Source organism: Corvus cornix, chromosome 1A (genome assembly GCF_000738735.6).
Source record: "Corvus cornix cornix isolate S_Up_H32 chromosome 1A, ASM73873v5, whole genome shotgun sequence".
In the NCBI taxonomy this organism is placed as follows: domain Eukaryota; kingdom Metazoa; phylum Chordata; class Aves; order Passeriformes; family Corvidae; genus Corvus; species Corvus cornix.
The window spans coordinates 16,041,530-16,063,708 of record NC_047057.1 but is presented as its reverse complement, the minus strand read 5'-3'; the positions used below and the strand labels follow the sequence as shown (position 1 = coordinate 16,063,708).

Here is a 22,179-nt window from a genome sequence, read left to right as displayed (position 1 = left end):
TTATTAACATTGTTGCTGTTACTGTTCATTTCTTATCTCACTGCTGTTCCAGTAAATTGTTCTTCTCTCAATCCGTAATGTTTTGTGCCTCCAATTGGAGGCGGGATGGAGGGGGAGCAGTGTGGGGGAGTTTTTTAGTGAGAGTACTAAATTGGAGAATACCATTTCTAAACCATGACAAGTAAGGCATTCTACATTTGTAGACAGGATTAAGGTAGAGATCTCTAGTTACACAGGCAGCACAACCAGAACTGAACAGCTTTTACTCAAAGAATGTCCATGAAGATATATTTACTGTGAAAAAAGGTGAAAAGCAATATATTCCTTAAACAAAAACATAAAACAATGAGCCATAGAAGGCAACAAATCTCTCCAGATGAAAAAGACTGTAAAAATAGCACTTACACTGAAGAATGGAGAATTGGAGGAACATCTCAGGTCATAAAGCCCAATATCCTCCCAAAAATAACCACATAATGTTTTCACACAAAGCTTTTATTTTCTCCATATCTTCTTTTAGATTCAAGGTAAGCATTTCAGATCTTCTTTGCCCCTGCAGCTTCCTATAAACATGTACACATTTAAACCTTTTCTTACCTAAATCAGTAGTAGATGAAGGTGTTTCAAATGTTTTAACCACACTATAAAAGTTTGCATGGTGAAAATGTGTTCAATATTGTTTCATATGAAGAGGCTTAAAAATGAGAAAAAAGGAATGGTAAAGCTGATAACCTTTGGTACACTCTGAAATTCACAAAGTTTCCAACTTCTGGGGGAAAGACAGTACTTTTAGCGTCCAGAGTGTAACAATACTGGCAAAGAAACTGGAGAATTTACAGTAAGACAAAACACTGCAAAAATTATTCAGGATACAAACTGTTTGCAAAGATGTCTTCCGAAAATCCCAGTAATTTATGCCAACTACATCCCTTGAATTGTACAAATCCTTTGCTGCATTAGTTCAATATCTTGACCTACAGTCTTAATCAATCTGTATCACAAGCCCATTTTTCTGTGTTTTTTCTTCCCTACAAAAATACTGAATCAGTTACTTGGCATTAAATATTTCAATATTAAATGTGGGCTTTGAAAATAAGAAGAGCAAGATTTTAAAGATGCTGTAATGAAGGACTGGATTAATGTGATAACATTATATGTTAAAATCTTAGCAAGTTGTCTATCTGCCAGCAAAGACAAGAACTTCTGCAGCACAGTTTACCTCAAACTCTAAACTCTATTGTGTATCTAAAACAGGTCACATGAACTGCACTATGAAAATGTTTACGTTTTCACTGACTTTAAAGTGAGATTATGGTAAATATAGATGACTAAACTGCAAAACTCTAAAGTAAGGGAAGACCCATCCTGTTCAGATGAAACGGAAGTTATTTGTCAGCTGCTTCTTTTAATCTATGAGGATCTGAGTTCCAGAACATTTATATTTGGGTTTGGTGTTTTTGTTTGTTTGTTTCCCAGCTGTAGCTTAGAACTTAAAATGAAAACATCTGTGAAAGTTCTTTAAAATGATATCTTAAAAGAATCATTATTCCAGATATTATGCTCTACAAGCACGTTAGGTCAAATGCTTTAGAGCAGGTAATTTCATCAAAATTCTTACCTCTCAGTACCATTCGGTGATATCACATTTTAAAGCTTCTTAGTTTTATTTTAAATATTGATATGTTTTTTACTGAGCACATATATATATACAAAAAGCCATATAAACTCTTACCTTACAATGAGTGTTCAATAAAGCAGTACTGACAGGAAATACTTAGAAAGCTCTGGAAAACCTTTCTGATATTTTTCAACAAAATTATTTTTAATAATAACTCAGATGATTATATCAGTTCAATTCAGAAAATAATTTTCTATTTTTTATGACTCAAGCTGGTACCCAGAACTACACTGGAATTTGTTCAGTGTGGGGTATACCCAGCCCCTGCCCTGGAGGGATCTCTGCTGAAATAAGAAATTTTGCAATCGCCCAGCAGGACTCCCTGGAAAGGCAACCACTTTGGTCAAGGCGAGGAAAGGCAGACCCACAATCCCTTGGGAGACACTATGCAAATCATTCTGTAACCCATTGGCCTGTTCCCATCCCAGATCCTCTGTAATCCATTGGTCCCTTGCTGATCCCCTGTAACCCTATAAAAGCAAGCTCTCTGGGGCCTGTCCCAGAGAGGGTTCTCGTCCCTGGCTCCCCCCTTTGCTGGAGGGGACCCATAATAAAGCTACCTCTGTGCAGAACCAGCCACACGAGCCTTCTCATCTCTCTCTCTGGTCTGGCTTGGCCTGGAGGCTGCCCTGCAGAGCTGGGCTGGAATCACAAGCTGATATCACTAAAGAGCTGACAGCCTCTGCAAGGGGCCTCCTGCCAGCAGCTGAGAGGAAGACACCGGGCCTCGGGAAGGCGATTCCTTTCAGGACCATCTCCCTGGACCGGTCACCTCTTCCTGGGTCAGAGCCACTGACCCTCATCTCCAGCTGTAATAGTTCAGTATACAAAAAAAAAAAAAAAAAAAAAAAAAAGAAACAGTCACATTTCTTTTAGGTTGCACAGAAGAAAAGTGTCTGCCCAAGGTATAATTAAACAGAAGGTTCCTTTTTGTTTTAAAAATGAGAAACCAGTGGACCCTTTCAGTAACACAAGAGAATGCTATCAGTAACAGGCAACTGTTCAATATCTGTTACACTTACATTTTGTTTAATTTAAAGCAAGAGAACAAAAGTCATAGACTGGTTTGGGTTGGAAGGGACCCTTAAAGATTATCTAGTTCCAACCCTCACTACCATGGGCAGGGGCACCTTCCACTAGACCAGCTTGCTCAAAGCACCATCCAGCCTGATCTCGAATGCTTCCAGGAACTGGACATCCATAGCTTCTCTGGGCAACCTATGCCAGTGTCTCACCACCCTTACAGTAAAAGACTTCTTATGTCCAGTGTGAATCTACTCTCTTTCAGTTTAAACCACCACCCTTTGTCTTGTCACTACAGGCTTTTGGAAAATGTCCCTCTCCATCTTTCTCACAAGCCCCCTTGACATACTGCAAGGTTGTAACTAAGATCTTCCCTAAGCCTTCTCCTCTCCAGGCTGAATAACTCCAGCTCTCTCTATTGGTCTTCATAGGCTTCAGCCCCTTGATCATTTTTGTGGGCTTTCTCTGCATCTGCCAGAAGAACTGCCAGAAGCCACTGTTCCCACCCCATTTCAACATCTCTGCGTTCAGTTAACCATTGTGCCAGTTTGGAGTCACCCCAAGACAACCATTAAATGAACAGTGCAACAGCTTAGCTTAAACCCACTTCTGTCATCAGTTAAGATGTTCTGCCAAACTTTGCACTGGTCTAGTTCAATGGAAAAATTAAATATCCGCTAAAAGGAATATTGACAGGTGAGCGTATGAAGAGTGATAGAGGCATTCAGGGTTAAAGGAATCTCAATTTGTCAGTGTATCATCTCTTAGAACACATTTGTCAAGATCAGCATTCTAAGATAATCAGAAAAAAAAAGTTGCAAGAGCAAAGGTCAAAGCCACCATAAATTCCAGTAGGATTAACAAGAACTCTGTAAACATTCCCATTTACTTTTTGTTAGACTTCTTTTTATATGTAGTGATTTCTGATTGCTGTGAGAATTAAGGACCCTTCTCTCAGATGATGCATAACAGAACCATCAGGTTCTTCCACCATGCTTAAATAAAGTTGGTCAGTACAATTCCTTCCTACAATGGACGAAAAAAAGGAATTAACCCAAGCAACATAACTTGCAATCTGAAATGTTACCAATCTCGTAGGCATTCTGTTCTGGGCTTTTACTCAGTTTCTGGTACAGAAAACACAAATAGGACACATCTGTTAACTATGTTCTGGAATTAACCTCCACATAAAACAAAACCAGAGACAGTCCCAGTTCCAGACCTTCAAAGCACCAAAATGGACAAACGGGACATAGCATAAATTGATACTTTCAGTTGCAGGCAAAGGCAGAAGAATGGTTTCTTATGTAAGGTATGTGATCCTGAAAACATCGTAAGATCCTGCACTATGAAAACATTCTCCTGTTGTAAGAGCAGGATATGACAGTGGAGGAGGACTCTTGAAGCCAAGCATCAGATAAAGGCATGGGTTAACTCAGACTGCAAGAGTTAGGCAGTCTAGGAGTGGGACCATTTACTAGGGCATTTAGTGATAGGGTAAGAGGCAATGTGTTTAAGTATTACTGGCTTCAAATCGAAAGAGGGGAGGTTTAGATATTAGGATGAAATTCCTTAGTGTGAGGGTGTCAAGGAACTGGAAGAGATTGCTCAGAAAAGTTGTCATCCCTGGAAGAGCACAAGGTCAGGCTGGATGGGGCTCTGAGCAACCTGGTCTAGTGGAAGGTGCCCCTGACCATAGCAGGGGGTTTGGGACTAGCTGACCCTCAAGGTCCCTTCCATCACATAGCATTCTATGATTTTATGAGGCAGAAATATAAAAAATATATAAACATTAAAAAAAACCCATCAAAACTATAAATAAGTCACACCAGCCTTGGAGGGAATTGTAAAAAGAAAAATTGAAGCTAGAGGTCTCTCTACATATAGTTTATGTTTTCTCCAACAACAGCATATAATTGGGCAAAATAAATAACACTTTCTTCTAGAGAAGCAACTTCCTTATTGCTGTACTGGACTGCAGGCACCAAAGAGAAGTGTTAGGACATGCAAAAGCACAGATAATATTAAGTAACTGCATGCTACTCAGGAGAAAACCAGAGGGGTTATTGCTCAGAGACCCCTTTAAGAAACAGTAAGTTATACTCTTCACTCCAGTTAGATAATTTCCTGTTATCTCAGAGCAATCAAGTGTTTGAAGGAAGACATCCAAAGATGCAGTCCATTCAGAGATCAAACTAATAACACAGACCACACATTTTGGAAGAGATCCAAAGACCATCACATAAATGCAAAACCCTCTACCATTTTACTTGTTATTCATGGAAAGTCCTTTTATTGAAAAATATGCACAAAGTCTTTGAAATATACCTCTATACTAAAAATATTGGAAAACAGTGTAAATATGGTTCATATATTTTCAAATAGTCACCACATAACATTTTCCTATTTGCAGGGCTAACATAAAAGCATATCCATGAAGAGATGACTTCCAAAACATCTACAATAAGCATATTTGCCAACCATCTGTGCAAAAAGCAGTCTAACTTAGATTTAAACACAGAAAAAAAAAATAGATTCCCAGCCCAGCAGTGGAACAGCACACCTGATCAAACATAAGACTAAGCATGGAAACATTCTAGTTTGAATATAGCAACAAAGACCAGGAAGACTGTGGGTTAATCAAAGCTGCCAGGATTTGCCTATATATCTAACTCTTCTATATGTAGCTCAGTATTCAAGTGCATTTTTGAGTTATTGACAACATTCAAGGCATACCTCTAAAAAACAGTATTTGACATGCCAGATGCTGGACTTGCTGTCAATGGGGTTTTTTCACATAATAGCCTTACAGTTAGAGCACTCTCTAAGAAAGCACTAAATTACATCTTAAAAACTGAGATATTTCATACCATCAGCTTCTAGCAGAGAAGAACAAGTGGGGAAATACCCACCCCTAAGGGTTAAGCTCAGTGAAGGACTTACTACTACTTCTTCAGTGGCATCAGTAAAGAAAGACCAAAAGATTAATGGGACCCCAGTAAAACAAAATCCAATCTAGCTCACGTTTACACCCTTAGCTTGAGCAGCAGGGCTCTACTCCATGCCCCCAGTACTGTTTTCATAGTATATGGTAAGAAAAAAATAGTACATTACATAAACAGCATAAAAAAGCTGTCAAAGAGGTCTCAATCTCTGTCCTGTCAATCCTGCTGAAAGACATGGAATACTCCTCTGCCATGTATTTAAATGAAAATATCCATTTTCTTCTAGTTTCCCCTCCCTACCTATTTCCCATTGTCCATCTTTATCAGTGGTTATACTTGCAATGGAAGTATGAATTACCAGAATTCAAATATATTTGAGAAATTGTAAGAAATTGTAATGGTGCTTACTTAGCCTTAAAGGGTCGAATTCAATATTGAATGCAGTAAGAAGACATTTCTTCTGTTGGTGCCAAGGACTTCTATGTAATATATCATCTGGACAGACTACAATACAACTGGTGAGGCAATCTCAGTGTCAGTTTGGTACTCACATTGACAGGTAGTACGTTGTAGAGGCCACCAAGTTCAAAGCACTGGTTTTATCTCAAAAATTGATCCTACTTCAAAAGGAGCAGCTGGGACATTACATAAAGAAACAGAATTTTAATATTTTACTTTTCTTATTTAATGTCATGAAAGTATAATTTTTGATTTCTATATACAAATTAGACTGAAAAAAGTTTTACTAATGACAGTTGCTCTCTATGTCACGTCCTGCATGCAGGGTTTGGGAAAAATACATACACAGTAATTCTTGCAGAAAACATAATAAAGTTACAGATCAGGTAAACAGATTTTTAAAAAATCTGTGTTTTTCAGTTTTGAAAACAGAAGAAGTTACCTAAATGATAACAGATCAATAACAGGAGCTATAGGCTTTCATTTAGAGGTAGCTTATTTTCATCCAACATAAATGGGCAGTGACCATTTACCATCTGACAGCTGTTCAGTAGCTGATACATGATGATACGGTAGCTCCTGTTGTAGAAGTGGCCAGGTGACAGTCACAGTTAATTGCCATCCCTGCTGGCAGTCTCAAAGAGCATAAGTAAGAACAGTAAGACCTAGAGACCATAGTAGCCCGTGTCTTTTAGACAGAGAGCAGCTCCTGAACAGGACAATGAAAAGGTATTTCTCAAATGTGCAGTGTCTACCCAATATGTAACAGGATCTCAATTTAAGGTGAGGTCAATATAATATAATATAATATAATATAATATAATATAATATAATATAATATTTTTTCATGGTTTAACTCCAGCCAGGAACCAAGGCCCAGACAGCCGCTCACTCTCTCCCCACGAGCAGGACTTGGGAGAGAATCAGAAAGGTAAAGGCCAGAAAACTTGTGGATTGAGATAAAGACAGTTTAGTAGGGAAAGCAAAATCCATGCACACAAGCAAAACAAAACAAGGAATTAATTCATCCCTTCCCATGGGCAGGCAGGTGTTCAGCCATCCCCAGGAAAGCTGGACTCCATCATGCATAACAGTGACTTGGGAAGACGAACACCATCACTTGAAACCTTTCCCCTTCTTCCTTCTTCCCCCCGTTTCATATACTGAGCATGGTGTCACATGGTCTGGAATGGCCTTTTGGTCAGTTGGGGTCACCTGTCCTGACTGTGTCTCCTCCCAGCCTCCCAGGTACCCCCAGTTTCCTCACCAGTGTGGCAACAGGAAAAGCAGAAAAGGCTTTGGCTCTGTGTAAGCCCTGCTCAGCAACAGCAAAAACATCTCTGTATTATGTTATGGGAAATACTTTGCATTTTGGACTTTTAGATTCTTTTTTCCTAGTACTATCACCATTTAGTAAGCACAAATGCTGGGTTTCATACTGTTTCTTCCATACACAATATTTAAAGCAAGAAGGTCAATTTTCCAAGTACCATTCAGTTTTGGTAGCTCTTTTCAAAAACAACATTTACTCACCCTTAGAAGTATTACCTTAACAGAACAGCACAGAGCTCTAATGTTCTATTCCTTATGCTTACTAAACAGTATAAAATAAGGAAAAGCAAAAGCTTGTAACAGCCACAACTTTGCTAAAAGCTGATTCATATATTGCTTACAAAGTTACCATTTACATATAAAAAGCTCCTCAATATTTATAGCAAAGTCAACTGAATAAATGCACTAAAAAAAGTAGTTCTGAATCACAACTATGTTATTTAGATTCCTGATGTAGCAGGCAGCTGTGATACCACATAGAATTTCTTTAATTTGACCAAACTTTCTAACATGGCAAAATACATACTCCAGTTCATGAATACTCCCTACTCATTTTACCTTTACAACAGCAAAAAACACAACGTGAGGTATTCACTGCAGGTAGTTCTCTCTGGTTTACTCCTGTTCATTAGACAAGTGTGCAAGATGCATGTCTGGAATCCAAAAATGCCACAACTCTTTTAATTCTGAATTGCCACAAAGGTGGCCACCCTCTACCAGAAGAGCCTTCTGAGGCTGTTTTTACATTTACTGATGCTTCTGTTAAGTAAACTAACTCCTTGCTGGTCACACCAAGGACCAAAAAAAGCCTATTTCTACTACTTTATTTTTGTCTTCCCCTGTTGAGAGCCTACCAAATCAGACCATTTTCCTTCAGATGGAGAATATTACATTATATTTATCACTATAGCAACTAACCTAATTGATTTGATGCAGGTTTCTCTTCCACCATAGGATGGAGCCATTATCCCTAAGTATAATCTAAACATTTAAGAAAGAAAAAATTATCAGTCTATCATTTTACCACATCAATAGTAATATGATTGGGCTTCAGATATTAAAGCATAAATGAAAGTCTAATGGGTTGTACATGTACATCCAGAACATTCTTCATAAATGTGCTTATCTGTCAAGTGGAACTTAAGAGTATGGTGTTTACTGGTTGTTCCCAGTAACAGGGATGACTATTGTACAACAAATACACTTCCAGAAACAAAGATTCACAAAGTAATTAGGAGAAAGAGAAGCAATGTTCAAGTAACTGATTCAGGAATAAGCTTTGTCAGATTAACAGATTAAAAATGGAAAGAGGCAAGATAGATCAAAAAATTTTACTTACAGTGCTATTAAGAAAGGAAAAATTGAAAAGTTCTTTTCCAGATTTTGTTTTGGAGGCTGAAGGGTTTGATTGCAGTAGAATGATACAGTGAGAGATAATAAAATATTAAGTTGCTATAATTATTTTGATAATATATTCACCTTTATTGGTATACTTCCATATACCTGACAACAAGGTGTGGGGGAAAATAGAGAACACCTTATATAGTCAAATTCATTTCTTTTACTTCCTAAGAAATATCACAATCCTGTTATTTTTAAAGCGTTTTTTAAAGTCATCATGTCCCCTCCACCACCAGATCTGCTTTTCTTCAGAAAAAGGCATCAGATGAAAAAAAGACTGATTAAATTTTAGCTGATTTTTAAAAGAATTCATAAAATCTGAAGTGCTGCTTTACCTAGAAATAGCTTCACTTTTTTTTCATCTTGATTTTTCACAGAGCAAAAACCATTTTTTGCAATGTCTCAAATACTACCACTAGAGAAAATATTCATGATGCTTCATTAACATTTGGAATTGCAATTGTCAAATCAGTGAAGCATTACATAAATGGTGGAGTGTTTTGACACTGCATATTTTAAGCAGCATGGTGCTTTTCAGTGCTATATGAAATGAAGAGTGTACTACATATTTGAGGAACACCATCTACACTGGCTGAGAGAACTAATTAGAAACTGGTCTTTAAGCACACCAGAAAATGCCTTCAGATTATCAGCCAACATTTGCATTTTTCATCGGTAAACAATGCAAAAAATAAACAATGAACAATATGTAGCAATTCAAATGGATTACTTCATTTTTAGGACAAAACACTGTCAAACTTCACAATGCTGAAAATAAATAATTTTTGAAGTGTCAGAGTTTATGCTAACTCTTTTTGAGGCCATGTTGATAGAAAATATATGCACAGAAGATCTCATATATTCTCATAAAAAGCCTGTGACTCTCTGGACACTTCTAGCACAAACTTAATAAAATATTTCCTATCACTAATATCAAGCTGAATTCCTTTTACACTGAACTATTCATTCTGTAATATGCACTCCTAGTATACAATAAATTCTTTTAAAACTCACTATGTTGTTTATTATATCCTTTATATTAACACATTGAATATAGCATTATGTACAAAATTATATTATTAAAAGTGTGGCCTGTTTATTATGATTTTATTAATGAGAAGCGTAATGCAAAATGTGCCAAATTACAAAAAAATATTACAAAATATGTTATTCTTTTTGGAATAATGCCCTTTCAGTGTCATCACTACGAAGAGCCTCTATAATATGCAAAACAAAAGTGAACTAAAGGTTCTCCTAACCAATTACAATCTTGTTTCAAAAAAATCCCAGAACACACACACAGAGAAATGGTCAATGTAATGTAGTTGGAAGGAATGGAATAGAGGGTTAAGAAATGCAGCAGGCATGCTCCTGCAAATTCCTGCAAAATAGAAAGCATCTATTTCCTATTCATCATAGCCTACACCTATTACAGCTCAACAAGACAAGCCTAGTGCAAAATCTTTTATGCTACAGCTAATGAAAGCAATATGCACCATGGGTAAATTACAGACTCCATTCAGTTCAGGGGGGAAAAATACAGTGTAGATTCATTTTGGCAAAGCTATGCGGGTCCTCTCTGATAAACTGTGTCCTTTTTTTATTATTGTGTAAAAACTGCTTTTTCTATTCTCTTTGCAAGTTTCCCACTCTGGTGCTATGGACTAACTTGCATTCCTTGACTTGAAGTATGGGCATTAGCTCCATTTACATTATATAACTGCTTGAAAACAATTCTTGCTGAAAGCAAAACAAAACAAACAAACAAAAAGCAGGAAAAATTAAAGACTTTTAAAAGTATTTATAGTCCGAGTACCTGATTCTAACAGATACCTTATCTGCAACAGTGTGATTAATGGAAAATCTATCAAGACTGAAAAAAGAATATAAAAACTCTACCAATAACCTGAGATGCAGCTCTAAAACTGGCAACATGGACTTACTAAACTGCTGAGGATATGCTAAGAAAGTGCCAAGATTTTCTCTTATGGCATTTCAGAGGATCACATATGATCCCAGGGATGTTAAGACGTCTGTCACTTGATTAAGTATGTGCTTCCTAAAAGAATGAACATAAGCAAACCAGCTCCTCTTCATGGAAGGTGGACAGTTAGGAGAATGTGTAGAGGAGGGAGCAGCCTAGGAGGAATTGGTAATATCTGACACTAAGCAGTGAACAGTGAATCAGAGTTACTACCGCTAGAAAGTTTGTTTCTAAAATCCAAGAGACGTTACTGTTTGGACTGGAAATGCCACATCTACAACCTAAGAATATCTCATTCTCCTGAGAAGCAGCAGCATTAAAGTGCCAGTCTACCTACTTTATCATAGAGGAGTGGGGGGAGATGTGCTGAGGGCCAAGTCTAAGGCACAGTACCTATGTCTGCCAGTTTCAGAGCTTGGCCTTTGCCTGAAGCGTTACCTCAGATGGGAAGAGCAGAGATTTGTGCCCAGCAAAAGCACCGGACAAATATGTACTTACTGCAGTAAGCGATTAGGAGACTAGCCAGGATCATGATAGCCCAGAAAGTTGAGGACATGCTTGGCAAGGCGTTGGCATCTTTCCTACTGCTTCTCCTGGGAGATGGAGCCATTGAAGCCACTTCCCCGGTGGGGGGAAAGTCAGACAGTTTCACCAGCCAGCTCTCCCCTTGACTGATGGCCTTTCTCCACATGTAATCCTCAAGGAAGGCATCTTCCAACGTCTTTGCTGTTCATCATCAGCAACATGGTCCTGTTGCAGGAATCATCTTCCAGCCAGAAAGCCAAGGCGACTCTAATGCATGCAGGGCTTGGGCACAGTGGCCACAGCCAGCTTCCCTCCTGTCACTGCAGTGGGATTCACTAGCCTGGAGGGTTTCACTGCGATTTGGATGCCTCGCGTGGTACTGAGCTTCAAAGATGTCCCACGAACGAGCCTTTTTTTTTTTTTTTTCCCCTTTCTTTTTTTTTTAATTTGCAGAAGTTATTCCGCTTGCTGTCCTTTCCCCTGCCTCCCCCTCCCCGGTGGCAGCCCCCGCAGGCGGAGCGCGGGCCCCGGAGGTGCTAACGCGGGGCCTCCCCCGCCCGCCCGCCGCTCTACGGCGACCCCCGCTCAGGGCGCCGCCGCCCCCCAGCCCAGGGCAGCATGGCCGCGGGGGCCACCGAGGGGCGAGGGCAGCCCGGCGCCACCGCCGCCCGCCCGCCCGCCGGGCAGGGCTCCGCCAGGCAGCTCCGCGCTGCGAGGGCGATCCGCGCCCCGGCCCGGCGCCCCCAGGCCGAGGACAGCCCCGTCCCCTCCCGGCCTGTCCAGCCTGGGCTCCCCTCCCGACCGGTCCTGCGGCTCGACGGGGCGGAGGCGCGAGAGGCGGCCGGGACACTTTAGGCGGAGGGTCGGCAGCGGATCTCCTCCTCTCCGTGCGCCGCCCGCTCCGCTCTCAGGCTCTGCCGCTACAGCGGCGCCGGCCCTTCAAGTAAAGGGAAGCGGGAGGAGGAGGAGGAGGGGGCCGGCGGTCACGCCCACAGGTGCACAGCGCTCCGAGCGGAGCGGTCCTTCCCCCTCGCCGCTCCGCTCGCGCGTCCCCGCCGGAGGAGCGCGCCCGCCCCGGGGCTCGCATCGCCCCCGGCCCCGCGCCGCTCCCCTCTCCCGCTCCCGGGGCGGCGCCCGGCGGGTTTAGGGAGGGAGGGGCTGCGGGGCGACTGTCCCTGTCCCCGCAGACGCTGCTGCCAGCCCTGCGGGGCCGGCGGTGGGCGCGGGCTGTGCGGCGGGCAGGGGCCGTGGGGCGAGCCCTGTGCCTCGGCAGGGCAGAGGCGGCTCCGGCCCCCAGCGTCTGCCCACGGCCGCCAGCGGAGTGGTGGCGCGGGGCGGGGAACCGAGCAGAGGGGAAGGGAGCGGAGCCGGTGCCCGCCCAGAGCCCCCTCTGGGAGTCTTTGCCCTCGGCTGAGACGGGGTCTCGACAGAAGGAAAAGTGGCCCAGGGAATTGTCTTTCCTCGTCCCCTCACCTGCACGGTGCGGCTCGAAATCTCCACGGTGTATTGCGCCTCGACACGACCATAGATGCTAAAGGAAACAACTCCTCATTATGTATCCATCTGCGGTCCTTATGGGGACTGCTGTTGGCACGCGGTTTCTGTCGCTGAAATGACAGCAACACATCGGTATGAAACCCACTTTAGAGGGCTTGAGTTCACATGTGTGCCAGTGTCCTTTATGATAAAAAGCTTAAATGTTTTAAGAGGGACCAGGTAGTTGAGCTTTTCCATTCGGAGTCTCCATAGCAATGTCTTCAAATTAATATTTTAAGTTCTGCAGAAGGTAGTCACGTTCCAAGTACATGCAGGATCGGCAGACTAGAAGAGGAGCTTGGTCACAAAATGTCCCCATTATCTCCTCCTGTGTTTTACTTGCATAATGAAAATGCCATGAAAAAGCTCATCCATATTCCTTCAGAAGCCCCAGGTTTGTCTGGTTGTTTGCCATTATAAACATCTGGACTTAAAACTGCATGTGAATGATGCAATATTCACAAGACAGGACTGTAAGGACTTTTTTAGTACAGCTGCACTTGACTAGATACTTGTAACTAAGTTCAGTTTTGCACCATGAGGATGTTGCTGATGTAATGTCTTTGAGAAGATTTTCTACCAGAAAGGTTTCATCCTGAACTGGTAGGGCAATAGATTAATGTGTTCAAACATGCTTCAGAGATGAAATTTTAACTATTATTTGAGTACAACTACATTTGGGTACCAGAACATCTCCTTCCAAGATGTGACTTTCTTTTCCCTTATTTTCATGGGAATTTCTTTTCTAGTATATTTGAAAACTAGAATAGAGCACAACTCAAGCATTAGGACAACATGCTAAGCTGTATTCTCCTTCCCCATATAATTTAAAAGACTATTTGTATGTAGAGACTAAATCTTTGTATCACCTTCCATCCCTGACTTAGACACTATATTTTCCTTCTAAGTCAATATAAATTCGTCATCCTCCTTGGAATCCTGAAGTATTACTTCAATTTTATGTTGTGAAGTTGTACAGCTTCATGAGTTTTTCTAAAAACTAGGACTCTCAAAATTCCTATTCTCAGACTAGATGTAAAAAAGTGTTAAGCAATAAAAATGGCTCTGCATGATGTGGTGGTGTTTATTGCAATTCCAGGACTAACATGTAAATTAAGCAGTTTTCTGTATTTATGAAAAAAATTTATTTCCGTTACATCTGTGAGTAATGAATGTCCAGTAAAATTGCATATTTTAAAAATTACTATAAAGAAAAAGCATGAGTATCTTGAAATGAGATATATAGTATGATGTATAGATTAGAAGACTCTAAAGCCATAAGGGACAGCTGCAGCAGTATATAGGCCACTATACCTTTCAGTAGGGTCCACAGAATTTATATAGTAGATCTTTACCCAAGAAGTTGTGGTTAGACAAGAGGATTTCCCTTGGAAATACATCCAGCTTCCAGTCTGAGGAGCGGGAATCATGATTACTGTTCACCTAAATACAGCTTGAAGGTTGATGCAGAAGCTAAAGGCTTGCTTTGATAATTCTGAGAACTGACATTCTTCGCTTGAGACCAAGTTAATTCCCGTGCTGGAGAACTACTCAGTTATTCAGAAAGTAAGGCACTATTCACTGAATACAGGAACCACAGAGCTGGGGCCTTGGTGTTTCTATACAACTACCTGTAATAGTTTTACAAAGAAATTTTAAATTAAGAAAGATTTTCAAACATTACATTCTAATTTGATTGTCAAAGACAAGACTTAAAACCACTCTTAAAATGTAATTTTAGGTCACTGCTGATTTGTTTTGTGGGTGCACGTTGATCTCCAGTAACGGCCTGGCTGTTCTGCATGGTCTTGTATTGAAAAGTATTTCCTCCTACAGTGACACTATTCACAATGTAAAGTCTTACTGAAGGAAAAAGTGGCAGAATGTGATCTCAAATTAATTTGCTTACCCCGTTCTTGATATGTTCCTCTCACATTGATTTTCAAGGAAAATGTGTGAGGCCTGTTTTTATCGCCTCCCTAATCTCCCAAGAAATCCCAGTATTCAGATTTGTGTGTACAGAAATGTAAGAAAGAGTGATTAATGTCGTGGACAGATGTCTGAAAGCTGAAAAGAAAATAAAAACCCAAGTTAAAGGCTGTATGTCAAAGTGAAATACCCTTTTCAGAAATCAGATTTGTTCCCATACAGTCAAAGACACAGATCTCTCATTCTGCCATTGCTGTTGGAAGAGTTAATATTTACAAGGAAATTGAAATAATGTTTAAGCTCTTTACTAAGATAGGTTATGCCATTGCTCTAGCTGAAATGATAAGTAAAATGTATCTATTGACTAGAAAAGGCATAGTTTGAAGCCTGTTGTAGGCTGTATTTGTGTGTCAGAGTTTGTCCATAATGTGTATATGCATCACTGCTTTCTGCTAACACATCAGACCTGTGAAGCCTGTGTAGTGATGTTGACCTCTATTACAGGTGAGAGGATAATCTACAGAGGATATATCTATACAGAGGATAAATCTTAGCATTCATTTAGCATCAAGCATGTACATGGTAGAAGGTAGATAATGTTCTTCAGGTCTTTACAGAGAGATCTTCTTTTTGAATTTGCTTATTTACTTTGAAAATAGAAGTTTTAAATAAATAGTGAGTAAATTACATGGCATTGCACTGATTCAGTATACTTCAGAGAGAATTACCAATCAATAATATTCAAGCCAACAACTGAGCTTTAGCTTGGGATAAAATAAAATTATTCAGTTGATTCTAAATGTTTGTTTCAAGGAAAAAACAGAATATCTGGCTGGACATTATTGATTAGATTTGTTAATTTTGAGATAAATATTAGCAAAATAGATGTAAAACAATAGCAGCATTTAAAACTTCTTTTTTTTACAAAGTTAAAAACATGAACTACATACAAGAGCTGTGTAATATAAGCTTGTTGTTTTAGCTCTAAAGAATTTTCAAAGGAAGAGCAGTAGAGCTTAATACTAAGAAAGTAAGCTCCTCAACTTTATTTAACCATTTATATTTTCAACAAATTAATTAAACAATTCTGTATGTCTCTTTATAAAAATCCATAGCACCTCTCTGTATGTCTCTTTATAAAAATCCATAGCACCTCTTTAACAACCATAGCAAATATAAAAAAAAGTGCAGGAGAACTTAAATTTTCTTCATCTTTCTTGAGTCAGGGGATACAAATTCATGGTTGAGGAAAAATAATAGTTTTAGTTAGATTTTATGAGGAGCTTTACTGTCTTTGTATTTACTGATCTTAGGCTATCTTTGGAAAAAATATTTTAACTAGACACATGCCTCAATGACTTTTTTTTAAAACCTGTTTAGTGCCCAGAATATTGACCATCTATTTAGTAGGGAAGCTTTTGCTATTGATTTACATGAAGCAGAAAATTATTGTATTTGTGAGCAAAGAAAGAGTAAGGAAGAAAGAGAGACTGTGTAGTTGCATGCTTATTTTTTGTGAAATTATAATTTAGAAAGTTCAGTCCTTCAATAACAGAAATCATATTTGAGTCTAAATGGCAGTGAGCTTCATACATCTGAAATGGTGGGATAAGAAACTTTATTCTTACCCACTAGTTCAGTAAAAGTCTTTGTTTTCAGAGTATTTTAAAATTTGTAGAGAGATATTTTGATACATGTACATGAAATAGGCTTTTTTATGGTCAGTAACAGTAAGGTTCCTAAGAACAATTCTGTTAATGCATAGTCAAATTATATTTAGGGGGAAGCTGTTGACCAAATATAAGTCATGTTACTTTATTGCATTGTGCGGTCTATGTGTTAGGTGTTCTCAGTGATGAGTGCTTTTGTTGATTTTTACAAATGCAAAACTACAACCCTGTTACTTGTAAACTGTGCCTTTTCACTGATCTTCTTTCTTTAACAGAATCAGAGTACCAGTTAGTAGTGTTCTTTATTTTTTTTCTAGCCATTATTAGTTTAGCTGGGTTTGGGGGTTTTTCCCTAACTTTAATTATCTGCCAGTGATATTATAGATATCGTGTGATATAGATATGGTTTGAAAAGCTGTATGTGGTTTTGATTTAACATGAAAGCTTTCATAAGTTATGGGAGATCCTCACCCTGTAAAACAAAATCTATGAAGTTGTTCACTGACAGCTGTTAACCTGTCCAATTACATGCAAAGCCAAGCATTTTAAAAAAGCAAGAAAGTGACAGTGAGAATATGTCACCAAAACATTTTTATACCTATCTGTATAACTGATGTGTTGTCACAACATCCACATTATCATCCTGACTGAATTTTATTTTTAGTCTTTACACTAAAATGCAGAAAAGCAATGAAGGAGAAATACTTAAAAGTGCATTTTAATTCCACTTTGTGTCAAAGACAAGTCTGCAGTTTTTATTAAAAACTGACACCAATATTATATCCTTTCAAAATGTGTCTGCCATTTTTTAAAAGAAATACTAGTTGTAGATGACCAAGAGATTAAATGAACTTCTTGTAAAATTACTGCCTTATCACTTAGATCCTAAAATTGAAAAAAACCCACTTTACTGTCCAAACATCACATCTAAAGTTGGGTTAAAATAAACTGCATCTCTTTATAGCATGCACTAATAAAATGTTTATTTTTTATGGTGTGGGTGTGTAAAATTGTTTCTTTGCATTGAAATGCCTACAACTGGTGTGGCAGATAAGTACATTCCTGTCACTTAGCAACCTTCACTAGTTCAGAAAAAAAAATTGGGGAGTATCTTAAATGATATTATAAAAGTGTCTGGAATTTAGCAAATTACCAAATCATTCAGAAGTGAGTCATTACGTGAGCTACAGTGATGTAATATACTGGATTTGACAGCAAGAACAAAAATAACTAACTTGCATACATGGATAATTTAGGAAGGTGAGTTATTTAAAAAACATTAGGATAGAAATCCAAACATGAAACAGCAAACAAACCTGAGATAAATCCAAATATGTTAAATTGCTTTCATTACAGCAAATAGATAGAAAATGAGACAGATGTGAAATCATGACTATGAGCAAATTTCTGTCTTGGAAACTACATAAATTATTAATCAGATCTGTTGTGAATTAGGTCTAGTTTAATTTTGTGCAATCAAGCAAAAGGGACACTGAATTCAGAGCCTGTTCCAAAGTGTCCAGAAAAATCTGCTTTTGATTACATGACAAATAACACATGCAATTCTTTTACAATGTATTTAAAGTGAGGAAAGAGTACATTACTTGCCTGGGAATTTATTCCATTTTGTCTTTTTTTTTTTTTTCTCTGATTTCCCTCTACTTTTTTCCTTCAGTGACACACCACAATTTGATAACTTACACCCTTGACATTTACACGTGTTAAGAAGTGTACAGTCACAAAGATCTAATTTTCTTTATGTCAGTCCTGTATTTTTTTCTGTCCTGTATCTGTTGGCTTCCCTGCACCGTATTCTGTGGGAGAGAGAAATCAAAGTATCCTATACTTTTCTGTATATACAATCAGCAAGCACCCATTCAAGAGAAAAAAGCATCCCTGTAGATCTGGCAACTGTGTGATCCCATTTTTCAGGGAGTGTGCTCTGAAGCCACCTATGGGTTTGCTATGTAAACCCTTATTTCCTTGAACATTTTAACACACACACCAGAGAGGTAAGGGCATATGAGGCTATGTCTCCCTGCTTTTTTTCCTGGAAATCTTGCCCTTTCTTCACAAACCTTGCTATAGGAAAAGACAGAGGTGGTATTGTCTGGAGGTAGAGTACAGGGATATGTTTGAGAGCTGAATTCTGTTGATAATGAAGCCAATACATTTCTGAGCAGCTCTTTGACAATGGTTTAAATGTCTCTTGTTGCCTTAGTTGCTGCTGGAATCATGAATTGTTAATGTCTTTTTTCTGTAAAGACCTAGAGAATTTTGATAAAATATTCTTCTGTTTGAAGGTGAGGTAACACACAAACATTTAAAAAATGTGTTTTTAAGAACTCATCTCTATGATAAGGCAGTGAGTTCACATGGGTAAGCTGGTACATTAATTGTTAAATTCACCATCCAGCAATGTTTTATCAGTGAATAGTAGGAAATTTTCTCAGGAAAATAAATCGTGACAAACCAAGCAAAGCTGCAGATTTAAAAGCCGAAATTTTCATCTAATGCTGATTAAGACTTACAGAGAATGTAGTTCCTTTGCATTCTCTCAATTCAACTATTTGTTCTTTAGAGCAGGATGAAATGGTGTTTCTGGTATCAGTATCCTGTCTTTCAGAAATCAGCTAACTTTCTGTAACCAAGAAATCCCTCAAAAAAATCATTGCCTTCCTGAGTGGAAACTAGAAACTATTGGTTTACTCAAAACTCTAGTGTACAAACTGCAACCTGTGAACCTAATGGACTTAATTTTGAGAAGCAGACAAGCTGTCTCTTGAATGGTATTTATTGCTGAGGAGCAGACAAGGGTTGAAATTGCCAATGTTTTTTCTGGTCAGCTGAAATGCTCAGTTCATCATCAAACACAATCTGTTTCTATCATCTAAAATAAGATTTTAGATCTAGGGTAGGAAAATAAAGGGTACTAGAAGTTGGAACGGACAACAGTAAATTACAAATAGGAGCAATTTACTAAGGATCTTGCTGGTAAAATAATTTTTAGTTTGGGATTTTTGACTTTGGGTGGGATTTTTATGGGGGGCAGTGGAAGGGAGAACAAGAGGTGGTGAGATGGCAGTAAATGCTGAATTAGAGAAAGGTATTTTTTCATAAGGCAGTGGACGTATTTGATTCTAAAACTGTCACTTCCATGTGCATCTTGCAAAAGTTTGTCAGTGCTGAAGCATGGCTTCAGATAAAATGTTTGGCATTCACAGAGCTCCTGAAGTTCAAAACTGGGAAATGCAAAGTCCTACACCTGCAGAGGATTAACTCCTATGGGGTTAAGGGACTATGGACTGGGGCCCATGATGTGGAAAGTAGCTTTGCAGAAAATGACCTGAGAGTCCTGGAGGACATGAAGGCGACCAGAAGTCAGCAACATGCTCCTGCAGCAAAGAAAGCCAGCAGCCTCCTGGGCTTCATTAGGCAGAGTGTTGTCAGCAGGTTGAAGAAGGTGGTCCTCCTCCTCTAGCTAGCACTGGTGAGATACATCTGGAGTGGTGTCCCATACTGAACTCTCAGAAGAAGTAGTATAGGAGAGCACAGGAAAGGTATGTCCATCTCTCTCCCTAGTAAAGCAGCTGAGAGAGTGGTTAAGGAATCAGAGTTGTGTTGTACAAGGGCAGGCTGAGAGAGCTGAAATTGTTTATCATCAAAAAGAGAAGGCTGTGTGTGTGGTTTTTTCTGTGTATGTATATGCATGTCTTAGTAATGGGTCCTGATGGGGCAAGACAGACTCTTCTTATTCAATGAAAGGAAAAGAGACAATAGGTACAAATTGAAACAGAGGAAATTCCACTTAATTATAAGAAAAAATATTTTACTTTGAGGGTGATCATACCCTGGAACAGGTTGTGCAGTGACTTTGTGCGGTCTCCATCCTTGGGAATATGCAAAACCTGTCTAGATAATGTCCTGGACAGTCTGGTGTAACTGAGACTGCTTTGAGCAAGGAGGTATGACTACACTAATTCCAAAGGTCTTTACCACCTTCAGCTGCTCTTTAAAAAGTAACTGTATAATAATAAATAAAAATAAATAAATAAATTTATATTTTTAAAATTATAGTTACTTATTCTTGCCTCTTTTCAAGGTATTTGTCTCTTATCTAACATTTGTGCTTTCAGACAGCATGATGAGGGCTGGGTACCTCAGCACATGATCTGACCATAAAGTCAGCAAATGGTGAAGCTTAAGAAATAACCTGGAGACATCCACTTTAAAAAGTTGAGGACAAGGGTAAGTCCTGTCCTCTTATTAGGACTCTGAATGCTTTTCTATCCACCTGGGTAACCTACTCCTGAAGGCTGTTACCTATAATCCTTCCTTTTAACCAAGTACCATGTTTAGAGGGAATGAAGTGGTGGCAATAGGACAGGTGTCACGCCACGTCCTCAAGGCCTCCTAGTCATTACAACATTTGTTCAGGATGTATGGGAGCTCAGTTCAGTTCTCGTCTCTGCTGTGGGCAAATCTGCATCAATCAATGGTTCTATAATGGGGCACTTACAATCCCCTTGTTGAAACAATGTCGCTGTACATGTAATAAATCAAGATTTACAGGGCAGAAGGAGAAAGAATAAAAGTGAAACTGATTCTGTAGCTAACTATTTATGTGGGTACTCACCTTGAGAGGAGACCAACCTTTTCTTGCCAGATCCCAGGACAGTTCATATAATTTTAACAATGACTGTGTAATGTGCTTAATTATGGAAAAGACAGGCCATTGAAAAGATATCTGAAAACTTTATTTACTAGGTCTTAACTTCCATGCTTTGTCTGCAAATTGAATAATATCCAGTGTAAGTATGTAGCTTTTCATGGCAAATTTCTGAATAGTTACATCTAGGACAGGTTTCATTAAACAAGCAAACAAATGAAATTTTTACATTAGTATTCATAACAATGTTTTCTGACAAGATCAAACAAATATTATAATTAATACACTGTTATTCACTTCACTGAACACTTTCTTTCTTCTTTGCTCACATTCTTCTTCATCCCACCCGGACTATTTTTTTCCTCTTTTATTAATGCAAACACTTCATTAGACCACTGGAAATAATACATTCCCTAAAAAAATATTTTTAAGTTGTCCAAAACTTGTTTGCCTTCTTCTCTACAGCTTTATTTTTTACCCTTTAAAATCTACAAGTTGCAAAATGAGAAGTCAGATGCTTCTTCACTGTGGTTGGGATTATTGCAATCCAATTTAAGCAGTATTATATATTTCTGCACATAAACTACACTTGGTGTTTGCACAGAACCCATACCTAACACTGGAGACTCTGTGGTGTGCAGGGATACATGGACATGCTTTACTCTGCTGCACCTGTGGCACTGAACCCCTGGTGTCAGCTCTGATGGGGTTACCCCATCTCTGCCCTCACTTTTGTGAGGTCCTGGGTTTTCAGAGCAGGATTTGATGCAGCTGAGGGGTGGACACCTGGCATGGCAGCAAAAGGGGGTTTCAGAGTAATTACCTGTGGATCCGGTGCAAGTTCTGGTTGCAGCTGGCTGGATAGATGCAGGAAGCTGGGGAGCACTACTGTTTGTGCAACTTGCCCAGAGGGAAAGATAACAGAACTGTCTTTCTTCATTATAGAAAAGTATATAATATTCAAACCTGTGGAATATCCAGCAGTATAAGTAGGAAGACAGAATTGCTCGGCTGTGCATATTAACTTG

The 22,179-nt window shown here is 39.1% G+C and overlaps 1 protein-coding gene across 8 annotated transcripts in view; it reads right to left on the bottom strand.

Annotated features, from left to right (window-relative positions):
• The window catches only part of TAFA5 (TAFA chemokine like family member 5), a 521,115-nt gene extending 509,273 nt beyond the window's left edge, over positions 1-11,842 (bottom strand). For 3 of the 8 annotated variants that reach the window (XM_010395577.4, XM_019283631.3, XM_039571059.1), the window contains exon 1: positions 11,321-11,839. In XM_010395577.4, coding sequence (XP_010393879.2) covers positions 11,321-11,513 — 193 coding nt within the window. In that variant the 5' untranslated portion in view covers positions 11,514-11,839. Of the gene's footprint in view, positions 1-11,320 lie in introns of all 8 variants that reach the window. The other 5 variants (XR_751411.4, XR_005604491.1, XR_751412.4 and 2 more) reach the window with 4 other exon arrangements.
• Positions 11,843-22,179: the final 10,337 nt, after the last annotated feature.